A 27,160-nucleotide genomic window follows, 5' to 3' on the forward strand; every position below is an offset into this window, starting at 1 on the left:
GTAGCCACACACACAGATGACAAGCAACATGTGTTCGACTGGGACAACACTACTATTATAGGACAAGCCAAACAGAGAGCAGCCAGGGAATTCCTAGAGGCATGGCACTCATCCACAGATTCAATCAACAAGCACATCAACCTGGACCAATATACCGGCCACTGCAGTGGATAGCTGAAACTGACAACCGGAAGCGACAGATTCAAACCACTACAAATGCCGGAGGAAAGATCACAGAAGCGCTTCACAGGAGGCTCCCAAGCACTGAGGATGTCACCTAGACTGGGGACGAAACGTTTGCAACACAAATTCCCAGCTCGGCGAACTGAACCACAATTCTGACCAATAAAGGAAAGCATACCAAACGCCTTCTTCACTATCCTATCTACCTGCGACTCCACTTTCAAGGAGCTATGAACCTGCACTCCAAGGTCACTTTGTTCAGCAACACTCCCATCTTTGGACTGTGGGAGGAGAGACACAGGGAAAACATACAAACTCCAGATAAATAGTCAGCCGAGGGTGGACTTGAACCTGGGTGCCTGCGCTGTAGGCAGCAATGCTAACCATTGAGCCACCGTGCCACCCTTAAGGGGATTGATGGGAGACAGCTTCAACTGGGAACTATCAAAATGGAATTGACCATAGAATCGCTACAGTGTGGAAGCAGGCTATTCGGCCCACCAGGTCCAGATTGACTGTCTGAAGAGCGCTCCATCCAGAGCCGCTTCCCCTGCCCCGACCCACCAAATAAAACCCAAAGAACTGTGGATTCTGTAAATCTGAAACAAAAACAGAAATTGCTGGAGAAACTCAGCAGATCTGATCGCATCTGTGGGGAGTTGAAAAGTGTGGTGCTGGAAAAGCACAGCAGGTCGGGCAGCATCCAAGGGGCAGGAGAATCGACATTTTGGACATAAACCCTTCACCTGATGCTAGGCAGAAGTGATGGAGACTAGAATCAAGATTAGAGTGGTGCTGGAAAAGCACAGCAGGTCAAGCAGCATCTGAGAAGCAGGAAAAATCAACGTTTTGGGCAAAAGCCCTTCATCAGGAACCTGACCTGCTGTGCTTTTCCAGCCCCATACTTTTCGACTCTGATGTCCAGCATCTGCCGTCCTCACTTTTTCCCAGCGTCCGTGGAAAGAAAGAGGACTTAGCAGTTCGGGTCCATTGCGCCTTCAGTTCTGAAGTGAATTTCAGAAATTTTACCTCTGCTTTCTCTCCACAGATACAGCCAAACCTGCTGCATTTCTCCAGCAGTGTCTGTATCTTTTCTGTTGCAAATCAAGTACGGGGATTTTATATCAAAATAACTTCATCCTGACACATCAGGAAGATCCCAGCTAGGTCATACAGCAATCTACTTTTTTTTTTACTGAGATTGGCATTTATTACCCATCCCTAGTTGCCCCTCGAGAAGGTGAGGGTGAGCTACCTTCTTGAACCACTCCAGTCCCACAACTGGACCCACAATGCCCTCAGGGAGGGAGTTCTGGGATTTTGACCGAGTGACACTGAAGGAACGTTAGGAAGACCAAGAGCCAGTTGGGTGACGAATATGGGCATGAGGCTTTATCTGCTGAAGGTGCCTTGGCCTGACCCTTTCGTTCAATGAACAACTGAGAGTCACATGATCTGTCATAAGTTCTACCTGTGAGGCTTGATTACCATAGAGACTTGGGTCTTTCACAAAGACATAGGTGCAAATGTTTGTGCCTGAACGTGATGGTAAAGGGAGCAAGGCTTATGGTGGACAGACTCAGAGTCTCCAAGATTTTGGGGGCAGAAAGAGAGGATGAGATGCCTGTCAGGGATAGTAAAGAATACAAGTGGTACAGTCTGCAATGAGAATACAGTTTCACCGAAAGCTACTGGGCACAGTTTGGCACAAAGAATAATCTCATGCTGGAGGGATTTATACCCTGGTAATTTGAAAACTCTGTGAGATTTGCTGTAACAAACTTTGGAGGAGAAATCACCAGAGTGGATCTTACAGCTGGCAGCTGGGAAACAGTCACTTGATATTACAATTCAGCAAGATGAGGAAATGTGAAGCTGAGATTGACTAGGAACTGCTTTCTTTAACGACTCAATACCTCTCCATGGGCATGTTAAAGTAATAATAAGGATTCACTTTTCTGCTGTTACATATATTAGTTACTGTTGGGCAATGATTAGTCAAATTCATAGAGCTGTACAGCACAGAAACAGATCCTTCAATCCAACTCGTCCATGCCAATCAAATATCCTAACCTAATCTAGTCCCATTTGCCAGCACCCAGCCCATATCCCTCTCAACCCTCCCTATTCATATACCCATCCAGATGTCTTTTATATTTTGCAATTGTACCAGCCTCCACCACTTCCTCTGGCAGCTCATTCCATACACGTACCACCAACTGTGTGAAAAAGTTGCCCCTTAGATCTCTTTTATATCTTCCACCTCTCACCCTAAACCTATATCCTCTAGTTCTGGACTCCCCCACCGCAGAGAAAAGACTTTGTCTATTTACCCTATCCGTGCCCCTCATGATTTTAAGGTCACCCCTCAGCCCCCGATGCTCCAAGGGAAATCAGTCCCAGACTATTCAGCCTCTCCCTTTAGCTTAAATCCTCCAACTCTGGCAACATTCTTGTAAATCTTTTCTGAACCCTTTCAAGTTTCACAACATCCTTCTGTTAGGAAGGAGATCAGAATTGCACGTAATATTCCAAAAGTGGCCTAACCAATGTCCTGTACAGCCACAACATGACCTCCCAACTCCTGTACTCAATACTCTGACCAATAAAGGAAAGCATACCAAACGCCTTCTTCACTATCCTATCGACCTGTGACTCCACTTTCAAGGAGCTATGAACCTGCATTCCAAGGTCTCTTTGTTCAGCAACACACCCTAGGACCTTACCATGAAGTAAGTCCTGCTCTGATTTGCTTTCCCAAAATGCAGCACCTCACATTTATCTAAATTAAACTCCAGCTGCCACTCCTCAGCCCGTTGGGCCATTTTTTCAAATAACTTGTTAACTTGAATCTTGTGCAATTCCTTTGAGTTGGTTATTGTGAATTGAAACTCCTTGCTTCAAGTTATCGATCATTATGAGAAATGTAGAGTAACTGTTTTGCAGAACACTCCCATTTAGTCCCTGGCACTATTCTAAACTTGCTATTCCAAGTCACCACCCTGTTCCCATGCCAACTGCTCTGGCATGGCCTCCTGCAGTGATTTAATATCAACCCACACAACTTTAAGGAACATCCTTGTAAATCTTTTCTGAACCCTTTCAAGTTTCGCAACATCCTTCTGTTAGGAAGGAGACCAGAATCGCACGTAGTATTCCAAAAGTGGCCTAACCCACGTCCTGTACAGCTGCAACATGATCTCCCAAATCCTGTACTCAATACTCTGATCAATAACGGAAAGCATACCAAAGGCTGAATAGTCACTTTACAATCTTCCAAACTCAACATTGAGCTTAACAATTCCAGGCCGTAACCTCTGAGTTGATTTGTTTTTGTCTCCTCTGTCTTTCCTGTTTTGGCTTCTAACTTTTTTTGTTTCAGATGAGATCTGTTCATGGTTCTGCCATCCTCACTTCACCTAAACATGCCTTTCTTTGTTTCTGCCGTTACTTGACCCATTGCCACTTCTTTTGGTCCTGCACTGTCAACCTTTCTTTTAATTACCTTCATCTGTTTTCCACTCTATCACAGACCACTCAGCAGAGACTGGACTAGCCCTTTACATATTGTGGCTACAAGAGCAGGTCAAAGACTAGGACTCATGCACTGAGTAACTAACCTCCTGCTTCCCCAGTGTCTGTCCACCATTAACATAAGTCTGAAGTGAAGTGAAATAATTGTCACTTGCCTGGAGTATTGCAGCACCTTAACATAGAACATTACAGCACAGTACAGGTCCTTCAGCCCTCGATGCTGCACCAACCTGTGAAACAAAACTGAAGCCTATCTAACCTACACTATTCCATTCTCATCCATATGTTTATCCAATGACCATTTAAATGCCCTTAAAGTTGGCGAGTCTACTACTGTTGCAGGCAGTGTGTTCCATGCCCCTACTACTCTCTGAGTAAAGAAATTACTTCTGACATCTGTCCTATATCTATCACCCCTCAATTTAAAGCTACGTCCCCTCATGCTAGCCATCACCATCTGAGGAAAAAGGCTCTCACTGTCCACCCTATCTAACCCTCTGATTATCTTATATGTCTCAATTAAGTAGCCTCTCAACCTTCTTTTCTCTAATGAAAACAGCCTCAAGTCCCTCAGCTTTTCTTTATAAGACTTTCCTGCCATACCAGGCAACATCCTAGTAAATCTCCTCTGAACCCTTTCCAAAGATTCCACATCCTTCCTATAATGCGGCGGCCAGAACTGTATGCAATACTCCAAGTGCGGCCACACAGAGTTTTGTACAGCTGTAACATGACTTCATTGCTCCAAAATTCAATCCCTCTACCAATAAAAGCTAACACACCATAATCTTTCTCAACAACCCTATCAACCTGGGTGGCAACTTTCACTGATCTCTGTGATCTCTCTGCTCATCTACACTACCAAGAATCTTACCATTAGCCCAGTACTCTGCATTCCTGTTATGCCTTCCAAAGTGAATCACCTCACACTTTTATGCATTAAACTCCATTTGCCACCTTGAAGGTAGAGTCATAGGTAGACAGGATAGTGAAGAAGACATTTGGTATGCTTGCCTTTATTGGTCAGTGTATTACGTATAGGAATTGGGAGGTCATGTTGCTGTACAGGTCATTGATTAGGTAAAAAGGCCAGTTTTAGGATGTTGCATTCAATTCCAGTCTCTGTGCTTTAAGAAGGATGTTGTTAAAGGTTCAGAAAAGGTTCAGGAAAGATTTATAAGGATAGTCAAAGAATCATAGAATCCCTGAGGTGTGGAAACAGGCCAATTGGCCCAACCAGTCCACACTGACCCTCTGAAGAGTAACCCACCCATATCCATTCCCCTACCCTATTACTCTACATTTACCTCTGACTAATAAGACCATAAGACCATAAGACATAGGAGCAGAAGTAAGGCCATTCGGCCCATCGAGTCCACTCCGCCATTCAATCATGGCTGATGGGCATTTCAACTCCACTTACCCGCATTCTCCCCGTAGCCCTTAATTCCTTGTGACATCAAGAATTTATCAATTTCTACCTTGAAGACATTTAGCATCCCAGCCTCCACTGCACTCTGTGGCAATGAATTCCACAGGCCCACCACTCTCTGGCTGAAGAAATGTCTCCGCATTTCTGTTCTGAATTTACCCCCTCTAATTCTAAGGCTGTGTCCACGGGTCCTAGTCTCCTCGCCTAACGGAAACAATTTCCTAGCCTCCACCCTCTCCAAGCCATGTATTATCTTATAAGTTTCTATTAGATCTCCCCTTAATCTTCTAAACTCCAATGAATACAATCCCAGGATCCTCAGCCGTTCCTCATATGTTAGACCTACCATTCCAGGGATCATCCGTGTGAATCTCCGCTGGACACGCTCCAGTTCCAGTATGTCCTTCCTGAGGTGTGGGGACCAAAACTGGACACAGTACTCCAAATGGGGCCTAACCAGAGCTTTATAAAGTCTCAGTAGCACAACGGTGCTTTTATATTCCAACCCTCTTGAGATAATTGACAACATTGCATTCGCTTTCTTAATCACGGACTCAACCTGCATGTTTACCTTTAGAGAATCCTCAACTAGCACTCCCAGATCCCTCTGTACTTTGGCTTTACGAATTTTCTCACCGTTTAGAAAGTAGTCCATGCTTGTATTCTTTTTTCCAAAGTGCAAGACCTCGCATCCAACCTACACGTCCCTGAATACTATGGGCAATTTAGCACAGCCAATTCACCTTAACTGAACAACTGTGGATGGCCAGGGTTGGAGGGTTTGAGCTATAGGGAGGGGTTGAATAGGCTGGAGCTGTATTCCCTGGACCATCGGAGGCTGAGGGGGTGACGTTGTAGATGTTTATAAAACATAGATTTATGGTGAGGGCTCATTCCATACATGCACCACCCCTGCATGAAAAAGTCACCCCTTACGTCCCTTTTAAATCTTTCCCCTCCTACCTTAAACCTATGCCCTCTAGTTTTGGACCCCCCACCCCAGAGAAAAGACCTTGTCTATTTACCCTATCCATGCCCCTCATGGTTTTATGCACCTCTTAAGGTCACCCCCTCAGCCTCCAACGCTCCAGGGAATACAGCACCAGAGGAAGTGGTGGAGCTGGTACAATTGTAACATTTTAAAAGGCATCTGGATGGGTATATGAATAGGAAGGGTTTAGAGGATATGAGACAAATGCTGGCAAATGGGAATAGATTAATTTAGGATATCTGGTCAGTGTGGATGAGTTGGACTGAAAGGTCTGTTTCCGTGCTGTACATCTTTATGGCACTGTCAGTGGCACGGTGGCTCAATGGTTAGCACTGCTGCCTCACAGCACCAGGGACCCAGGTTCGATTGCACCCTCGGGTGACTGTCTATGGAGTTTGCATGTTTTCCCTATGTCTGCGTGGGTTTCCTCCCACAATCCAGAGATGTGCAGGTCAGGTGAATTGGCCATGCTAAATTGCCCATAGTACTAGGTGCATTAGTCAGGGGTAAATGTAGGGTAGGGGAGTGGGTCTGGGTGGGTTACTCTTTGGGGGATCGGTGTGGACTTGTTGGGCCTGAGGATATGTTTCCATACTGTAGGGAATCTTAAAAAAAAGACTTTAATTGCGTGTCTGCATTCATCATAACGACTGGAAGCACAGAGGGTATCAGTGCTTTCAGGGAGCTGGCTTTAATAGAGGGCTGCAGGTTGGAGGGAAGCCCATTCCCTGTGCTGAGCTGATTCAGAAGCTAAATTCCTCTGGATTTTTTCAGGGAGCCAGCGAAACAAAAGCCCGATTGCCTGGAAGTTGCTGTCTGTATTGGAGAGGTTTAACACAGTGGGAGGTGAGAATTATAGAAAATTGCAGCGCAGGTGGAGACCCCTTTGAAAAGCAGTTCAGATCGAAGCCCAAGTGCCAGCCTTTTGTTCCCTAGCCCTGTCAGGTTTATCATCCGCAATTACCTGTCTAACCTCCTTTCAAATTATGGAGTGAATTTACATCCTCCCTTCAGATCCAGCAGTACTGATCCCAACAGCTCACTGGATGCTAATTTATTTCCTTATCACCCGTCGGGATCTGTTGCCATTGATCACCAATGATCTCTAATTATGGATCCACTTTCTAGAGTGTGGTGTAGTTTTGCTAGCAGACTTGATGGGCTGAAGGGCCTCATCTATACAATTGTATAATTCTCCAGAATCATATCTCTCTCTCTGGCTACTCAGAATGGTGTCTCAGTGGTTAGCATGGCTGCCCCACAGTGCCATGGATCTGGGTTCAATCCCAGCCTCAGGTCACTGTCTGTGTGGAGTTTGCAAGTTCTCCCTGTGTCTGGGTGCTCTGGTTTCCACAGTCCAACAATGTGCAAGTTAGGTGTGGGAGATATAGGGTATATGGGATGCTTTTTGGAAGGTTGGTGTGGACTTGATGGGCTGAATGGCCTGCTTCCACACTGTTCCATGGTGAAAATCCAGTTTTTCTCCCCTTCCTGGTGAGTGAGGTTGCTCATCCCTGGCAAATAAATGCAAGAACTGGAAATGTGAAACAAAAACAGAAATTGCTGGAGAAACTCAGCAGGTCTGGCAGCATCTGTGGAGAGAGAAAAACAAAGTTAATGTTTCAAGTCCAGCGATTATTCTTCAGGGCTGTAACTTGAAACATTAACTCTGTTTCCCTCTCTGCACAGCAATGCTGCCAGACCTGCTGAGTTTCTCCAGCAATTTCTGTTTTTCTTCCAAATTCTGTTGCTAAAATGTTTATGTTTTCTCTGAAGCACGGGGCCCAGAAATGTTCTGCCACAGGAGGAGGGACATTTGTCTAGCATCGTCAAGTTGTTATGATTATTGTCAAATTTTTAACACTGCTATTTAAAATGAACTTATTCTGACGGGCATCATTGAAAACAACAAGATTTATTGACTATCGTCCAATTTGCCATTGAATGACTGCAGTCCCTGGTGTAACTGTACACCCGCAGTACAGTTCATAGAATCATAGAATTGTTATGGCATGTAAGGAGAGCATTGTGCTTGCACTGATGTGTTAAACCAGAGTCACTACTGAGTGCGTGTTTCCTGATTTCTCCCCATATCCTTACACTCTGCTTCTGTGTAAATGGTCAGCCAATCTTGAATGCCTTGATTGAACCTGCCCCCTACCACATTTCCAGGCAGGGCTTTCCAAACTCAAACTACTCACTTTCCCCACTTCATCCTTGCTTCATTTGCACGTTACTTTAAAACATGCCCTCTATTTCATGCTCCCTCCCTTCCCTCTCTCTCTCTACTCTGTCCAGCCTGTTCAACTCTATCAAATCTCCTCTCAGCCCTTCTTCTTTCCAACGAGAACAGTCCCAATCTTTTTCAATCTATCACCATTCCACACCCACGGTACCATTCCTGCAAATGGCTCCTGCACTCTCCATGTGCTCAGTAGGAAATGTAACTGGTCGTCATGGTGTTGCTATGGCTGTCATGGTCCAAGATTTTGACTCAACAGCAACAATAGGAAAACCGATACATTGCCAAGTAGAACTTAGAAATTGGGTTGTTCTCATGTGCTTGAGAACAGAGCAGAGCAAAGGGGCTAATTGGAAAGCTTTTAAAGAACTAGAATTCTTACAATGGGCTGAATGGCCTCCTGCTGTGCTGTATAATTCTGAGTTGGGGGGGGGGGGTGAGAGCAGAGAGAGTGGACAGCTGGACAAAAACAAAACCGCATCTCCGAATCCTTTCATCCGACCCTTCTCAGAAAGCGATTAATTCCTTTGGCCTCTGTCCTCCAAATCTATCATTAGCCTGGAACCGCACTTCTGAGAAAATCGTGTACAAGTTGGCAGGCAGACTGCTACTGAGGCAAAAGGCGTGGGTTTGGTTCCACGCAAAGTTGGCTTACAATGCAGTTTAATACCAACAGAGTGGACTCAATTCCCATAACTGGCTAATGGACTCTCATTCTCAACCTCTCCCCTTGCCTGAGGTATTGTGGCCCTCAGTTTACTGTGTGCAGGAATTGCTGGTGACAGCAAAATATAACAAGCAGTTAAGATTTGTACAACCTAATCCATCTTCCATATGAGCACACTTCATTTATTCCAAAGAAAGAGAGATCCTTTACCAGGAGATTTACCATGAGATTTACCAGGATGCTGCCTTGACCGGAGGGCGTGTCTTATGAAGAAAGGTTGAGGGAGCTCGGGCTTTTCTTATTGGAGTGAAGAAGGATGAGAGGTGACTCGATAGAGGTGTACAGAATGACGAGAAGCATAGATAGAGTGGATAGCCAGAAACCTTTTCCCACGGCAGAAATGATTTTAATGAGGGACATAATTTTAAGGTGATTGGAGGGAGATTTACGGGAGATGTCAGGGGTAAGTTCTTTAGTCAGAGTGGTGGGTGTGTGGAATGCACTGTCAGCAGTGGTAGTAGAGTCAAATACATTAGGGACATTTAAGCAACTCTTGGATGGGCACAAGGATGATAGTAAAATGAAGGGTATGCAGATTAGAGTAGGGTAAAAGACCAGCACAACTTCGAGGGCTGAAGGGTCTGTACTCTGCTGTACTGTTCAATGTTCTATGTTCCATATTGGCACTTCATAATATTTTGTAAATTGCAAAAGAACAAAATGGATGGTGAGGAGGATTTGTATTTTAACTCAGGAAGTTGTGGAACATGCTGCTTGAAAGTGCAGAGAATGCAGATTCAACAGACTTTCAAAAAATCTATTGCATCAATAAAGTCATAGAGGCACAGATCTGTACAGCATGGAAACAGACCCTTCAGTCCAACTTGTCCATGCTGACTAGATATCCTAAATTAATCGAGTCCCATACGCAGCACTTGGCCCATATCCCTCTAAATCCTTCCTATTCATATACCCATCCAGATGCCTTTTAAATGTTGTCATTGTACCGGCCTCCAGTACTTCCTCTGGCAGCTCATTCCATACATTCCCCATCCTCTGTTTGAAAACGTTGTCCCTTAGGTCCCTATTAAATCTTTCCCCTCTCACCTTAAATCTATGTCCTCCAGTTTTGAACACCCCTACCCTGGGGAAAATACTTTGACTAGTTGAAAAGGAGATGTTTACGAGGGTCTAGGGAAAAAAAACAGGACTGAGAGACTTGGCACAGCTTTTTGACAAAGCAGGATCCATAACTCAGGGCACAATTGGCGACCTGTACTGTATCACTTTAGGGGCAGAATATTCCCCTCTCTACAAGAAGAGGCAATAATTGGGTAAGTTGGTCCTGGAGAAATACTCACCTGTTTAGACCACAATACCAGAGGATATAGCAGCAGAATTAGGCCATTTGGCCCATTGAGGATAGACAGGGTAGTGAAGGTGCCATCTGGAGTGCTTGCCTTTATTGGTCAGTGCATTGGAATGTAATTTTGCTGCTGGAAATGACTTGGTAAGGCCACTTTCAGAATGCTGCATGTTCAATTCTGATCTCCCTGCTTTAGGAAGGATGCTGTTAAACAGGAGGTGGTGCAGACAAAGGTGTTGCTGGGATTGGAGGATTTGGGCGATGGGGGGAGACTGAATAGGCTGGGCCTAGTTTTCTTGGAGTGTAGGAGGCTAAGGGGGTGACTGTATAGAGGTTTATAAAATCATGAGAGGCATGGATAGGGTGAATAGGCAAGGTTTTTATCTCAGGGTAGGGGAGTCCATAGGTTTAGGGTGAGAGGGGAAAGATTAAAAAGGACCTGAGAGGCAACTTTTTCACACAGAAGGTAGTGCATGTATGGAATGAGCTGCCAGAGGAAGTGGTGGAGGCTGCTACAGTTACAACATTTAAAAGGCATCTGGATGAGTATATGAATAGGAAGGATTTGGAGGGATATGGGCCAAGTGCTGGCAAATGGGACTAGACCAAATGGTCTGTTTCTATGCTATATGACTCCATGAGTCTGTTCCGCCATTTGATCATGGCTTAAATGTTTCTCAATCCCATTCTCCTGCTTTCTCCCTGTAACACTAGATCCCCTCGCCAATCAAGAACCGATCTATCTCTGTCTTAAATACACTGAATGACTTGGCCTCCACTGCCCTCTGCGGCAATGCATTCCCACACATACGCCACCCTCTCACTGAAAAAGTTCCTCCTCATCACAGTTCGAAAGGGTCACCCTTCACTCTAAGGCTGTGCCCTCAGGTTCCTAGTATCTCCTATTAGTGGAAACATCTTCTCCACGTCCACTTTATCCAGGATACCCTTCTCACCACCTCTGAGCGAGAGGTCCTTGGGTAATCTCCTTGGCCCGACACCAATTAAAGCCTATAACTGGTCCATTATTGCCCACTTCAGGACCTCAAAGTGCTACCTCCCCTCCATCACCTGCACCCCAGTGGCTGAGAAAGATGGTTTGTTTCCTGACTGAGAAATTGTGGCACAAACATAGAGAGTGCTGGAGCAACGTCTGTGGAGAAAGGTATGGAGTTAACACTTCCAGTCTGATATTAAGACTGAGATAGATAGTTTGAGAATCACAGGTTCTGGGGGAAACACTAGAAAGTGGATGTAAAGAATGTCGGGTCAGTCATAATCCTACTGGTGGTGCAGCAGGCATGAGGGGCTGAATGGTCTACTCCTATTCATATTTCTTATGGCCTTATGGACTGTTCTTTTTCACTGCACCTTGGAAACCTGCCTGCTGGGTTCTCCAAAGGAACAGACCTGAGCCAGTGGGATATAAGCCCAATGGAGAACTTTGACATGTTGGTCGGGTCAGGGTGTAGGGACTATGTGGTCCATGCATTTATATTCTTACTAGTTGATGGTTTGATGCAACTAATTGGCTTGCTTCACCATTTCAGAGGGTGGATCAATGTCAATCACATTGCTGTAGGTTTGGAGTCACGTATCGGTCAGATCTCCGTATAAATGGACATTGTCATGGCTGCTGATGTTTATTTAAAGACAGCAGACTTCCTGCCTTAAATGTTTTAGCAGCCTCTCTCTGTTAACGTCACACATTATAGATATTTTCCAATGTTTACACAGATGCATCCAGTTGTTTGTGTAGTCTCATGTGGAAGCATTCATCCGTCTTCAGAACCAGTAGCTTATGTGAATTGCAGAGACCTACTGACGACAGTGCTGCCTGAATGTCATTAGGCTTTGTTCCCCTTATCTGTGATCAATGCAGCCAGTTGGTCCTGAGTGAACAGCAGCTTCCCGATCGACATGCCTGCACTGTACAGATCCATAGAAACATCACAAATAGGAACAGCAGTAGGCCATTCAGCCCTTCAAGCCTGTTTTACCATTTAGTATGAACATGACTGATCATCTAATTCATAACCCTGTTCCCACTTTCTCCCCATACACTTGTGGCATTAGTGTAGATAGATGATAGCTTTTTTTTGTCGGTGCAGACTTGATGGGCTGAAGAGCCTCTTCTGCACTGGATAATTCTATGACTCTATAACTATATCTAACTCCTTTTTCAAATCATTGAAGATTTTGGCCTCAATTGCTTTCCGTGGCATTCAATTCTGCAGGCTCCCCACTCACTGGATGAACATATTTCTCCTCATCTCAGTCCCAGGGAGTATGGTGCCTCAGTGGTTAGCACTACTGCCTCATAGTGCCAGGGACCCGGGTTCAATTCCACCCTCAAGCAGCTGTTTGTGTGGAGTTTGCACATTCTACCCATCCATGTGTGGGTTTGCTCTGGTTTCTTCCCACAGTCAAAGATGCACAGGTTGGAGGTGCTCAACTGCCTGCAGTGTGCAGGCTAGGTGGGAAATGTAGGGATGTGAGAGAAATGGCAGGGCAGTGTTGGAGTCAATGGATCAAGCCAAGGTTCAGCTGTGTAAATGATCCCATTATTGTACTCAAAGATCAACTGTGATGCCTCCCAGTGAGTGAGACAACATTTCTTCCTCAATCCTGGGAAACGGATCAGCTGGATATTCATCTCAGTTTAGCATATTGTCTGCCAATATAACAACAGTGAGTAATCTTGAAAGCTAATTAATCAGTTGTGATTTCCTTTGGAGGGTCACAAGATGTTATCTGTTTATTTTTTCTTTTCATTGCAATTTATTTTGTTCATTTGTTGTCCTTTCTGAATCCTGAGTGAGTTAGAATCAAGACCCTTCCTTCCATCTTCTACCCCAATGTGTTCTCATCCAACACTTCAACATGACTCCCTCTTTCTCTTCCTCTTGAAACTCTTCCTTCTTGCCTTATTACTTGTCAGCTTTGGGTCCGGCAACATCTCAACCTCAAACTCTAACCATTGGTTTCAGTTCCCTCCGTGAGCTCTCCCCATCCCATCCCCCAACTCTTATAATCTCCCCTAGATCTAAAACCCTGAGATCACAGAGTCAGAAGGTCATAGAGATCATGCCCTTTAGCCCATCATGTCCACACTGGTGAAAAGCAACCCTTAACTATCCTAATCCCATTTCCCAGCACTTGTCCCATAGCCTTGTATGCCTTAGCATCACAAGTGTACTGTATATCTAAGTGCTTCTTAAAGATGATGAGGATTTCTGCCTCTCTCACCCTTACAGGCAGTGAGCTCCAGATTCTCACCAACCTCTGGGTGAAAAAGCTTTTTTTCTCCCATCTGCTCTGAATCTTACTGTAAACCGATGGCCCTGTCATTGATGCCTCCATCAAGGGGTAACGTTTCTTCCTGTCTACCTTTTTTTCTGCCCCTTATCAGTTTAAACATTGCAAGCTTCTTCCTCTAATTTGTCCTCCTTGTATTCTGCCTCCTCCCCATCCATCCCAGATTTTCATCACTCCAACACTGACAGCCATACCTTGAGCTGCCTGGACTCTAAACTCTTGAATTCTATCCCTCATCCTCTTTGCCTTTGCAATCTCTGTAAGGCAGTCCTTGAAGCATTTTCATTGATCAAACCTCTTGGTCAAGAGCCTGAATATCTCCTTATGTACCTTGGTTTCCACTGAGAATTGGTCTTGAAAAATGGAGTACATTAAGGGCCCTATAGCAATGCCCCGTTCCCGATTATCTTTAGCGGGTTAGCTTTCATATCCTCACAGGTGACCCTGCACCCTCACGGGCAACTTTTTTGGACACTCAGTCACAAAACAAAACAGTTTGTCCCAAGTTGGCCTGTTTGTGGATCACAGCCCCAGGAGGTTCTAGTGGATGAGTCAATTGGTCTTTAGCATGTTGGGAATGGTGGGGGTAGATGCTGAATTGGAGTGTAAGGAAGTAGAGGAGAAACAGTCAATGGGACAGTGTGCTTGATGGAGCAAATCTACAAATGAAATGTCGTAATTGTGTAAGGTTTTGTGAAAACTCCTAACTTATCCTTCTGTGGGATGTGGGTATCACTGGGATGGCATTGGCTGTACATTTCTAATTGCTTTTGAACTGAGTGGCTTACTCGGCTCTTTTGGAAGTCAGTTCAAAGTCATCTCCTTGGCTTTGACCTGGAGTCACATGTAGGCCAGACTGGGTGAAGATGGCAGATTTCATTCCCTAAAGGCTATTCATGGACCAGATAGGATTCTGCATTAATCTCTCAGAGGTTGTCACGTTTGGCAACTCAGTTGTCACTGAGACAAATTTTCAATTCATTGAATTCAGATTCCAGCTGGTGCTATGATGGGATTCAAAACAATGTTCACACAGCATTGACCTGGCCCTCTGGATTACTGGCCAAGTGATCCTATCAATAGTCAACTCCGCCCTGTTAAATCAGCTCAGTGGTTAGCATTGGTACCTCACAATGCCAGAGCTTGATTCCACCCTCAGGCGACTGTCTGTGTGCAGTTTGCACATTCTCTGTGTGGGTTTCTTCTGGATGCTCCAGTTTTCTCCCATGGTCCAAAGATGTGCAGGTTAGGTGGATTGGCCATGCTAAATTGCCCATTGTGTCCAGGGATGTGCAGTCAAGGTGGGTTAGCCACGGGAAATGCAGGGTTAGAGAGATAGGGTATAGGGTTGAGATGCTCTTCAGAGGGGCAATCTGGATTTGATGGGCTGAATGGCTTGCTTCTACGCTGTAGGGATTTTGTGTTCCTATTGTGACAGACCAGTTCAGATAAAGAAAGCTGATTTTGAGGAAGATTGTGAAATTGACAGTAATATTTTCAGCAGTGGTTTTATCCATATGACCAGACATTATCCATCACAAGATGCTACAAAATATAAACACATAATCTGACAGAGCTTTGCCCTAAGGTTAAAAACCAAACTTTAGCACTTACTGTGATCATGTGAAAATACAAATAGGGATTGCTTTGTCAGCATTGAAACGACTTCCGCATAGCGTCCACTGTGTTCTCCCGCACCATGAATGATCATCACTAACGCCCTGGAGGAATTGGAGACGATCAGATCTCAGCAGTGGAACATCATATACGAAATTAAAGAACATCATGTATTTTAACTTTGCAATTAAGCCAGTTTCTGATCCATCTCGCCAAGTTTCCCTCAATTCCATGTACTTTAACCTTCTCATTCACTCTCCCATGTGGGACATTGCCAAAAGCTGTGTCAAAATCCGTACTAACTACGTCAACAGAACTTCCCTCATCCACACACTTGATCACGTTTTCAAAAAATTCTAACAGATTTGTTAGGCATGACCTCCCTCTGACAAAGTCATGCTGACTATCCCTAATTAACTCATGCCTTTCCAACTGGGTATGAATTCGCACATTCAGCATTTTCTCCAATAGTTTATTTCCCCGAATTCTGGACCTATCTTCTTCTCTTCCACAGTGAAGATTGAAAAGAAGCATTCATTGACCACTCTTCCAATGTCCCGCAATTTCGCACACAGGTTCTTCTCTTGGTCCCTAATGGACGCTACTCTTTCCCTGATCAACCTCTTCCATTTAATGTATTTATAAAATATCTCTTCAATCCTGTTTGTACCTCTTCATGTCTGCTTTTCTTATGCTCTTCTAATTGCTTTTTTAGGTTCCCTCTTGTACTTCCTATATTCCTCTAGGGCCACTGCTGAATTGCTCCCTTTGAACTTGCTAAAAGCTCTTCTCTTCTTCTGAATCCAGTCCTGAAGTGTCCTGAACATCCACATTTCTCTGAACTTATTGCTCCTACATTTCCTCAAGGGTACATGTTGGACCTGTACTCTCTCCAGCTGCTTTTTGATTGTCTCCTCCCACCATCTCTCTGCTGTAGAATTTCCCATGAGGAGCTCTTCCCAGTCTGTGGTGGCCAGATCCTGCTTTATTTTAATAAAATCTGCCTTCCCCCAATCCAAATCCATCTTTTGTAGGCCACTTTTTCCTTCCTTGTCCAGAAGAAGTTTGAACCGGACCGTGTTGAGGTTGCTATTGCTAAAATGTTCCCCCACTGCCACATCGAACACTTGTTTGGCTTCTTTTCTCAGAAGCAGATCCAGCACTGCACTGACACTTGTTGGGCCTTCTACATATTAGATTAGATTCCCTACAGTGTGGAAACAGGCCATTCAGCCCAACAAGTTCACACCGACATTCCAAAGAGTAACCCACCCAGACCCATTCCCTATTTACCCCTGACTAATGTACTTAACACTATGGGTGATTTAACATGGCCAATTCACCTGACCTGCACATCTTTGGACCATGGGAAGAAACTGGAACAAACCCACACATGCATGAGGAGAATGTGCAAACTCAACACAGATAGTCACCTGAGGCTGGAAATGAACCCAGGCCCCTGGTGCTGTGAGGTAGCAGTGCTAACCACTGAGCCACCATGCTGCCTTGATACAAAAAAGTTCCACTGAATACATTTGAAGAAACCCATGCCTGTCTAAACTTTTCACACTGTGACTCTCTCAGTTTATGTTGAGAAAGTTGAAATCCCCTGGTATAATTACCTGATTATTACTCTTGCAATCCCCTGTGAACTGTCTACATATTTGCTCCTCTACTTCCTCTCTTTGAAGGCCCATAATACACTCCGAGTAAAGTGGCTGCCCCTTAACGTTCCTAAATTCTATCTATAAAATCTTATTGGAGGACCCTTTCAAGATATCATCTCTCCTTATTGCAGTAATTGACCCATTAAATAATAGTGCTACACCATCACCCTTTTAATACCCTCCTCTGTCTCCCCTAAAGATCCTATATCCTGGAATGTCGAGTTGCTAGTCCTGTCCTTTCTTCAATCATGTTTCTGTGATGGTCAATCCACGTCATTAACTCATCAGTCTTACCTGTTACATAGGAACATAGAAAATAGGGGTAGGAGTAGGCCATTCGGCCCTTTGAGTCTGTGCCACCATTCAGTACAATCATGGACGATCATAGAATCTCAGGATCCCATTCCCCTTTGATGCCTTTAACTGTAAGGGCCACACCCAGCTCCTTTTTGAATATATCTAACAAACTGGCCCCAACATCTTCCTGTGGGAGAGAATTCCACAGGTTCACTACTCTCTGACTAAAGAAATTCAAAGGGTCATAGAGATGTATGGAAACAGACCCTCCAGTCCAACCCGTCCATGCCAACCAGATATCCCAACCCAATCTAGTCCCACCTGCCAGCACACTGCCCATATCCCTCCAAACCCTTCCGATTCATATACCCATCCAAATGCCTCTTAAATGTTGCAATTGTACCAGCCTCTGGCAGCTCATTCCATACACGTACCATCCTCTGTGTGAAAAGGTTGCCCCTTAGGTCTCTTTTATATCTTTCCCCTCTCACCCTAAACCTATGCCCTCTAGTTCTGGACTTCCCCACCCCAGGGAAAAGCCATTCCTGAAGAAGGGCTTATGCCCTAAACATTGATCCTCCTGCTCCTTGGATGCTGCCTGGCCTACTGTGTTTTTCCAGCACCACATTTTTTAACTCTGGTCTCCAGCATCTGCAGTCCTCACTTTGTCCCAGGGAAAAGACTTTGCCTATTTACCCTATGCATGCCCGTCATAATTTTGTAAACCTCTATAAGGTCACCCCTCAGCGTCCGACGCTCCAGGGAAAACAGCCCTAGCCTGTTCAGCCTCTCCCTGTAGCTCAGATCCTCCAACCCTGGCAACATCCTTGTAAATACTTTCTGAACCCTTTCAAGTTTCACAACATCTTTCTGATAGGAAGGAGACCAGAATTGCACGCAGTATTCCAACAGTGGCCTAACCAATGTCCTGTACAGCCGCAACATGACCTCCCAACTCCTGTACTCAATACTCTAACCAATAAAGGAAAGCATACCAAACACCTTCTTCAGTATTCTATCTACCTGCGACTCCATTTTCAAGGAGCTATGAACCTGCATTCCAAGCTCTCTTTACATAGCAACACTCCCTAGGACCTTACCATTAAGTGTCTAAGTCCTGCTAAGATTTGCTTTCCCAAAATGCAGCACCTCACATTTATCTAAATTATACTCCATCTGCCACTTCTCAACTCATTTGGCCCATCTGGTCCCGATCCTGTTGTAATCTGAGGTAACCTTCTTCGCTGACCATTACACCTCCAATTTTGGTGTCATCTGCAAACTTACTAACTATACCTCCTATGTTCACATCCAAATCATTTATGTACAGAAAAGCCTCAATTATCCGAACGAGATGGGTGGGCACAATTTCATTTGGATAATCGATTATTCAGTTAATCGAATAAATGCCTTTCCTCTGGGGCTCTGAGTTTTTTGAAGTCCACTCCCCATTCAGGAGACGAGGCAGCAGCAGCACACCACCCCCAACTCCATCCAACCCCGACACTCTCCCACCCCCAACCCTGTCAAACACCGTCCCCCCCCCCCCCCGCTGATGCTGCTGCCTTTGTGGGGTAGGTCTCCAAATAGCACACACACACACGCACCTTGTAGTGCAGCGTTTTGACAGGTTCCACCTCTGCCCTGTACAGGACAATGTTAGCGAGATTATCTGGGGAACGTTTGCGGGGGGGGGGTGCAGTTAGGGTACACCCCTCTGTAGAACTCCAGGAGAAGTGTGGGGAGAGAGAGAGAGGGCAGGAGGTCAATCATTTGGAGATGGTGTCTGTTTAATTATTGTAAACAAAAGACACGATCAGTGTTGGAAATGCGCCTTTGATTTATGTTTCTATTAGGGCCTCGAGATCTCCTTCGGATAATCCAATATTCAGATAATTGGTATTCGGATAATTGAGGCTCCTCTGTATATGATGAAACGTAGTGGATCCAGCACCAATCCTTGTGGAACTTCACTGGTCACAGGCCTCCAGTCTGAAAAACAACCCTCCACCACCACCCTCTGTCTTTTACCTTTGAGCCAGTTTTGTAGCCAAGTGGCTAGTTCTCCCTATATTCCATGAGATTTAACCTTGCTAACCACTCTCCCATAGAGAACCTTGTTGAATGTCTAACTGAAGTCCATATAGATGATGTCCACCGTTCTGCCCTCATCAATCCCCTTTGTTACTTCTTCAACAACTCAATCAAGTTTGTTAGACATGATGTCCCACTTCCAAAGCCATGTTGACTATCCCTGATCAGTCCTAATCAAACTTCCTCATCTCAGCTCTGAATGGCTTACCTCTTATTCTCAGACTGTGACCACTAGTTATGGACTTTCCCAACACCAGGAAGATTTGGGAAGAATACATTTTAATGTAGAGAAATGTGAGGTAATGGAACTTTGTAGAAGAAACATGGAGAGACAGTGCAGGGTCAATGGCACAACTTTGAGGAGAGTACAGGGGTTTTTGTGCATGGTTCTCTGAAGGTAGCTAGGCAAGTTAAAACAGTTGTTAAGAAGGTTGATAGGATCCTTGGGTTTATAAAAGAGGCATAGTCTGTAAAAGCAAGGAAGTGATGCGACACCTCCACAAATCATTGGTCAGAACACATTTGGAGCATTCTGTTCAGTTCTGGAAGGATGTTCGAGCCTGGAGAGAGTGCAAAGGAGATTTACCAGAATGACACTGGGAATGAGGGATTTTAGATACAAGGAAAGATTCGATAAATTACCCTTATTCCCCTTGGAACAGAGAAGATGACATGATTGAAATGTTCAAAATTATGAGCAACTTTGACAGAGAAAACATGGATATTCTGTTTCCACTATTGGAATGTCAATAACTAAGGGGCACAATTTATAGATTGCCAGTGAAGAGTGAGATGAAGAGAAACTTCTTTACTCAGAGAGTTGTTAGGATTTTGAATGCGCTGCCTGGGGGAGTGGTGGAGGCAGATTCTATTGGAATGTTCAAAAGAGAGCTGGATATATATTTGAAAGGGATGATTTTAGAGGGCGATGGAGCTAGGGCTGGAGAGTGGGACTAGCTGGGTAGCTCCTTCCGGATCCAGGTACAGACACGATGGCCTTGTTCTGTTCTTTAAAATTCTATGTTTCTACATGCAGGTAAATGATGTTCACATTGTCTATCATTAGTAGAAATTAACAAAGAAATTACACCCCTTAATATGTGGAATCTAATACAATACACTGGCCTTCCCTTCCTGCCTCTGGTTCCCCCCCCCCCCCTTTCTGTCTTCACCATCGTCCCCTCCCTCCACCCAAGGCTTTAGCTGGATGTACAAGTGAGTAACTGAGTGACACAGATCCCCAGTCAGTGCTGAGTCTGGGTCACTGCCTTGCTCTCATGGTCACTGAGGTAGAAAGAGGGAAGATTTACCCCTCTAACCACACCCCCCGCACCCTTGCTCCCAATTACTGCTCTGGAATACCAGCAGGACAGTGCCAATGTGCACTGGGAGGGGTCGGGTGGGGGAGGTGGGGGGTGCTCCTTTCAACGTCAGGAAAGGTCACTCAGGCAACAAGCTGGAGGGCACTGTGCCACAGGGGGCCTCATCTCCAGTGAGGAGAGAAAGCGACAAGAGAGGGAAATGATCCGAACTTGGCAGAGAACAAGAGGGACGAGAAACAATCGGGCTGCGAACTTTGGCTGCTATCCCAGCTGTTGAGGGTGTTGTTTTCTGCTGTTTACTCAACAAGTGAATGCAATCTAACGCGGAGCTCTTAACAACGCTTGTAGTGTGCAGCCTAGAAAGCACTTTACATTTCTTTAGCAACTTCGGGATGTCCCAGGAGTGCTTGGCAGCCAGTAAAATACATTTGGAGTATAGTCAGCTTTGCAATGTAAGGAGTGTGACAGTCAATTTGTGCACAGCAGGATCCTACACACCAAGGGAGTGATAAATGGCCAGGTAATTTCTCACTGATGCTGGTTGAGGGATAGATATGAGCAAGGGTATTGACGAATAGACTTCAAAACAGTGGCAGAGCCTTGGATTAATATCTCTCTGCTAAAAGACGGCACCTCTGACTGTGCAGCACTCCCTCGGCAATACATGGGCATTCTCGGCTCAGATCCCTGTCACAGGTCAACAAATGATATCACCAGGAGCATTGAAAGGTCGGCTTGGACACTGTCCAGATTTTAGCTTGCAGCAAACTGCTTATGAAAGAGGATGGTTTCACAACGTTCCTGTACTGATAAGAGAAGACAAGCGCCAACTGTACTGACTGTAATAACTTTTACAGAATTGGACAAGATGCACATCGCTGTGTACAGACAGGACAATTGGATCCTGATCAGGAGCTGGCAATAGAGTCAGGGAATTTCACCGAAGACATGACTGAACAGTTACATTTCAAGGAGCATTCGAAGATGCTGAACGATGGAACAACCCTGGGCTGGAAATTCTGAACAGCTTCACTATAAACGCTGGCGAAACCTCAATCTGATTCCCGTGGCTTAGCCTGAAGTGGGAGTGGAAACCTCAGTCGCTCCCAAATGGAACCCCCAACATTTTAATGTCAATAAGCCAGTGACCAGGGGAAGAGTGCAAAGGGCAGAGGTGGAGAAAACAAACAAGAGAAAGAGGCAGAGAGAGAAGGAGAGAGAGAGAGAGAGAGAGAGAGCTAAAGGTGAGGGGACTAAGAAATATACAGAGGGACAGAGAGAAAGGAATGTGAAATGTGAATATGGACATGAGAAAAACAAGAGTTGAGGCACATAACATAGAGAAGCAGACGCCATGCAGAGAAGAGCGGAGAATATCAACTCTCACACCTCACTCAGGACAGGTGGAGAAACAGGAAGACACAGTGGAACACAATGGACAGAGAGGCAGAAGTGACAGAAAAAAAAGAGGCAAAGAACACGGGACATTGATATTGATTGATTTATTGTTGTCACATGTACCATGATACAGTGAAAAGTGTTGCTTTATGTGCTATACAGGTAGATCACATGATACAAAGTGCACCAGGGGGTAGCAGGAGAGAGTGCAGAATACAGTATTACAGCCACAGAGAAGGTGCTGAGACAGAGATCAACATGAACATTTGAGAGGTGCTTTCAAAAGGCTGACAACAGCGAGGAAACAGCTTATCTTGAATTGATTTGTACATGTATTTAAACATTTCTATCTATATTAGGATAGGAAGAATGGAAGAAAAATAAGCAAACTGAAATAGAAACACAAAGCAGTATTTTGAGAGAGACAGTGATTGAGGGGGAGATGGGAAAGAACTGTCAGCTAGATAGAAACAAAGAGACTGTGTCATATCAGAGACAGAAATAAAGACAAAAACGCCTTGCTGTGATATAACAAGAATGGAGTTAGGTGATACAAATGTGTTTATAGAATATTTCCGAAGCATTTTTCACTGTTTTTACTCACTAGCCTCCCCCCATGTTCCTATTTACAAACCCATGACACTAAAACATCACCAGTTCAATTTTTTCCATACATTTCACCCTTACGTGCACAGAGCTGACTAGACCCTTAAGACAACACTAGGAACCATAGCTAAACTGAAATGTTTTAGAAACACTTATTTAATTGCACTGATCTCCACAATTATTGCCCCTACCCCACCTCATCTGACTCCAATACCTTAACTCCATCTTGTAGTCTCTTGCTTCCCCCATTTGTGGCCTCAGTGCCACAGCTTTGGGGAGATGGCATCACGGTGGGTTTATAGGAAAGGCAGTGTTATAGGATGGTGGCGGGGGTGTCTGGAGAGGAAGCTTCTTGGAGGGTTGGTGTGGACCTGATGGGATGAAAGGCTGGCTTGAACACTGGAGACATTCTACATTTGTGACCCAGAAGAGTAACTCATCCGGTCACACTTTCCTGCCGTTTCCCTGTAACCCTTCAATTGATTTTCCTCTTTAGATAATTATCCAATTCTTTTAAATGCTGTCTCGATTTAGCCTCGATTCCATCACGTTCTCAGGCTCTACATTCCATGACCACTCACTGTCTGATAAAAGAAAATGTCCTCATAGCCACCCGATTATCTTAAATCTATGTAATTCCCACCAAAAGGAAGGCTTTCTCCCCATCGACTCTGTCCAGGTGCCACATGGCTGTGAAAGTCTCTAGCAAATCTACTCACTTACAGTACCAACGTCTTCTGTCCATCAGATAAAAGAGGGTGCTACTGGTCTCAGAGCAAAAGACAAAAGGGATACTAATGGTAATAGAGAAGGGATATAGATGAAGGTGTTATTAGCACAGAATAGGACATTCACTCAAATGAAATTCACCAAAGATCCTCACACAGCACCTTCCAAACGACTACTTCCATCTAGAAGGACAAGGGCAGCAGATACATGGGAACACTATCCGCTGCAAATTCCCCTCCAAGCCCCTCACCATCCTGACTTGGAAATATATCGCCGTTCCTTCAGTGTTGCTGGGTCAAAATCCTAGAATTCCCTCCCTAATGGAATTGTGGGTCAATCCATAGCACATGGATTGCAGCGGTTCAAGAAGGCAGCTTACCCTCCCCTTCTCAAGGGGCAACTAGGGATGGGGCAATAAATGCTGACCCAGCCAGCAACACCCATGTGCTGTGAGAGAGTAGGAAAAATCTCTGCTGGGAGTAAACCCATGAAATCAAAATGGAGGACAAAGGTCCATGGCCTGAAGTTGTCCATCATCCTGTTGTTTTCTGAAGGCTGTAAAGTGCCTGAGCAGAAAATGAGGTGCTATTTCTTCAGCTTTCTTTGGTTTCAGTGGGACTCTGCAGCAGATCAGAAATGCGACTGAACTGACTGAAATGACCTTTTTACCATCCGTCCCTCCAGCCACCCACCTACTCACCCCTCCCACCAGAGGTCACCAGCTCTTCATTCAACCACCGTGAAAAGGTGTGGGACTTTAACAATGCTCTGCTCGTGGAATGAGGGCACTGTTTACAAACTGGGTAAGGTGTCAGTACAGGCTGACACCTCAGTAAAGCTCAGCTGAATAACACAGGTGTGGTCCAAATCACAGAATCACTGAACTCCATCCAACCTACAGTAAACATTGTCACATAAGGAGTGTTTTCTGAAAAATAGGTCTAGCGTGGTGTAAAATATTTTTAAAGCAGCACTTCCATAATTAGAGTGATAGACTCAGAGATGTAAGCAGAGAAACAGACCCTTCAGTCCAACCCGTCCATGCTGATCAGATATGATAAATTAATCTAGTCCCATTTGCCAGCACCCGGCCCATACCCCTCTAAACCCTTCCTATTCATATACCCATCCAGATGTCTTTTCGATGTTGTAATTGTACCAGCCTCCACCACTCCCTTTGGCAGCTCATTCCACACATACACTACCCTTTGCGTGAAAATGTTGCCCCTTAGCTCCCTTTTATGTCTTTCCCCTCTCACCCTAAACCTATGCCCTCTAATTTTGGACTCCCCCACCCTGGGGAAAAGACCTTGTCTATTTGCCCCATCCATGCCCCTCATGATTTTATAAACCTCTATAAGGTCACTCCTCAATCTCCGACGCTCCAGGGAAAACAGCCCCTACCTCTTCAGCCTCTCCCTATAGCTCAAACCCTCCAACCCTGGCAACATCCTTGTAAATCCTTTCTGAACCCTTTCAGGTTTCACAACATCTTTCCTATAGGAGGGAGACCATGCTGTATTCCAAAATGACTTCTAAGAAAATGACAAATCGTGGGTATAATTTATTTGGTATCCACAGCAGCCTGTGATGCTCATGAATGGTATTAGTGTTAGGGAGCGTCAGTGCTATGACAGCAGACACTCAGCTACAATCAAGAGGGGAGCATTTACTTTGGTGAGGGTGTGGGTGCAGGTGAAGGCAATGCCATCTGACACTACCCTGAGTGCATCTTCTTTTCATTCATTCATGGGGTGTGGGCATCACTGGCTGGGCAGCATCTATTGCCCAGAGGGCAGTGACGAGTCAGCCACATTGCTGTGGGTCTGGAGTCACATGTCAGCAAAAGTGCGGACTGCAGATGCTGAAGATCAGAATTGAGAATGTGGTGCTGCAAAAACACAGCAGGCCAGGCAGCATCCGGAGGAACAGGAAAATCAACGGTTCGGGCTAAAGCCCTTCATCAGGAATCACGTGTAGGCCAGACGAGGTAAGGAAGGCAGAATTCCTTCCCTAAACAGAATTAGTGACCCAGATGGGTTTTTCCCAACAATGGATTCATGGTCATCATCAGACTCTTAACTCCAGTGGCAGGATTCGAACCTGGGTCCCCAGAACATTACCTGGGTCTCTGGATTAACAGTCCCTGTGATAATTCCAATAGGCCATCACCTCCCCATCTGCAGATGGCCACCATGTCTTGCTATCCATTGAGGCTCTTAAGTGGGCAATTGATGCCCAATGAAGACATTTATCCTGCGGCCGTTCTGCACTGTGGGTGGGACACGGTGGAGAAATTTTCATGTTCTATCAAATCCTTGAGAAGTTTTCCTAGATTAGATTATCTAGCGGTATGCAAACAGGTGCTTCGGCCCAACAAGTCCCTCTGAAGAGTAACCCACACCCAGACCCAGACCCATTCCCCTACATTTACCACTGACTAATGCACCTAACCCTATGTACAATTTGGCACGGCCAATTCACCTAACCTGCACATCTTTGGGCTGTGGGAGGAAACCCACACAGACACGGGAAGAAAGTGCAAAGGCAGGAATTGAACCCAGGACCCTAGCACAGTGAGGCAGCAGTGCTAACCACTGAGCCACCATGTTACCCCTTTTCTTGCACCCAGTAGAGCCATCCATGATGACAAGGCAGAGAGGAAATAGATGCCACCCAAAGCCAACTGCAGAACAGCTGGGGGAAGAATGTGTGAACCAGGAGGCTGATGGAGACTGAAGTGACAAGATGGGCTCTGGCCATCAACGTGTCACCAAAATCTGACCGAGAGCGTGGTGCTAGAAAAGCACAGCAGGTCAGGCAGCATCCGAGGAGCAGAAGAACCAACGTTTCAGGCATAAGCCCTTCATCAGCTTATGCCCGAAATGTAGACTCTTCTGCTCCTAGGATGCTGCCTGACCTGCTGTGCTTTTCCAGCACCACACTCTCGACTCTGATCTCCAGCATCTGCAGTCCTCACTTTCTCCTCCTCCAAAATCTGAGGGGTCCACCTTAAACAATATCACCTACAGCCTTCTATCAGCGCCTATGGGTTCAGCTCTGAAGTGATGGAGAACTGGTGATCAGGACAGAGTCGTGAACATGGGCGTCCCTCGTCCACAGTGTATACATGGGTACCAAAAGCATACAGGACGCAGGAGCCCTGCCTGTGGAGGGAGGTGCCTGTGGACAGCAGCATCTGACCAGTCCTCTTCAGGGTATCCTCTGCTCAGTCCAACAAGGAAGGGGCTCAAACGAGTGCCCCAAACACAGATGGTCCCCCTTTCTGCAGGCTGGGAAACCACTCTCAGCGGGCTTACCATCTTCAGGGGCAAGGAAAGAAAACTCGAAACAATTCCACATGGAATGCTACAAAATTTGTGGATAATCTTCAGACTGACCATCCGGAAAGATGGACTCCAGTCATATCAGGTGAACAATCCAAATCGTCAGCACTGTCCTCAGTGAGACCCACTTTCCTCACGGAGATGTCTAAAGGAACAAGCAGTATTCTACAGGAAAAGAAAGGCCAACAGCAACCTTTGTATTAATGGAGATCATGTTGAATCCAGTTAGGAGCAAGGATGTACTGCCAGAGCTGTCCATTTGTATAAAATATAAAAGGCTCATGACATTTTATTGCAACCTCAGCTGTAGTCAATATGCTGTCAATCACCAGCACTTATGCCCTGGCCTT

The 27,160-nt window shown here is 45.3% G+C and overlaps 1 protein-coding gene across 5 annotated transcripts in view; it reads right to left on the reverse strand.

Moving 5' to 3' along the window:
* The window catches only part of mgll (monoglyceride lipase), a 104,327-nt gene that overhangs the window by 65,858 nt on the left and 11,309 nt on the right, over positions 1-27,160 (reverse strand). For all 5 annotated transcript variants that reach the window (XM_043707595.1, XM_043707594.1, XM_043707591.1 and 2 more), the window contains one exon: positions 15,348-15,454. In XM_043707595.1, the coding sequence (XP_043563530.1) occupies positions 15,348-15,444 (97 nt within the window). In that variant the 5' untranslated portion in view covers positions 15,445-15,454. The remainder of the gene's footprint in view (positions 1-15,347; positions 15,455-27,160) is intronic.

Source organism: Chiloscyllium plagiosum, chromosome 18 (genome assembly GCF_004010195.1).
Source record: "Chiloscyllium plagiosum isolate BGI_BamShark_2017 chromosome 18, ASM401019v2, whole genome shotgun sequence".
Classification (NCBI taxonomy): domain Eukaryota; kingdom Metazoa; phylum Chordata; class Chondrichthyes; order Orectolobiformes; family Hemiscylliidae; genus Chiloscyllium; species Chiloscyllium plagiosum.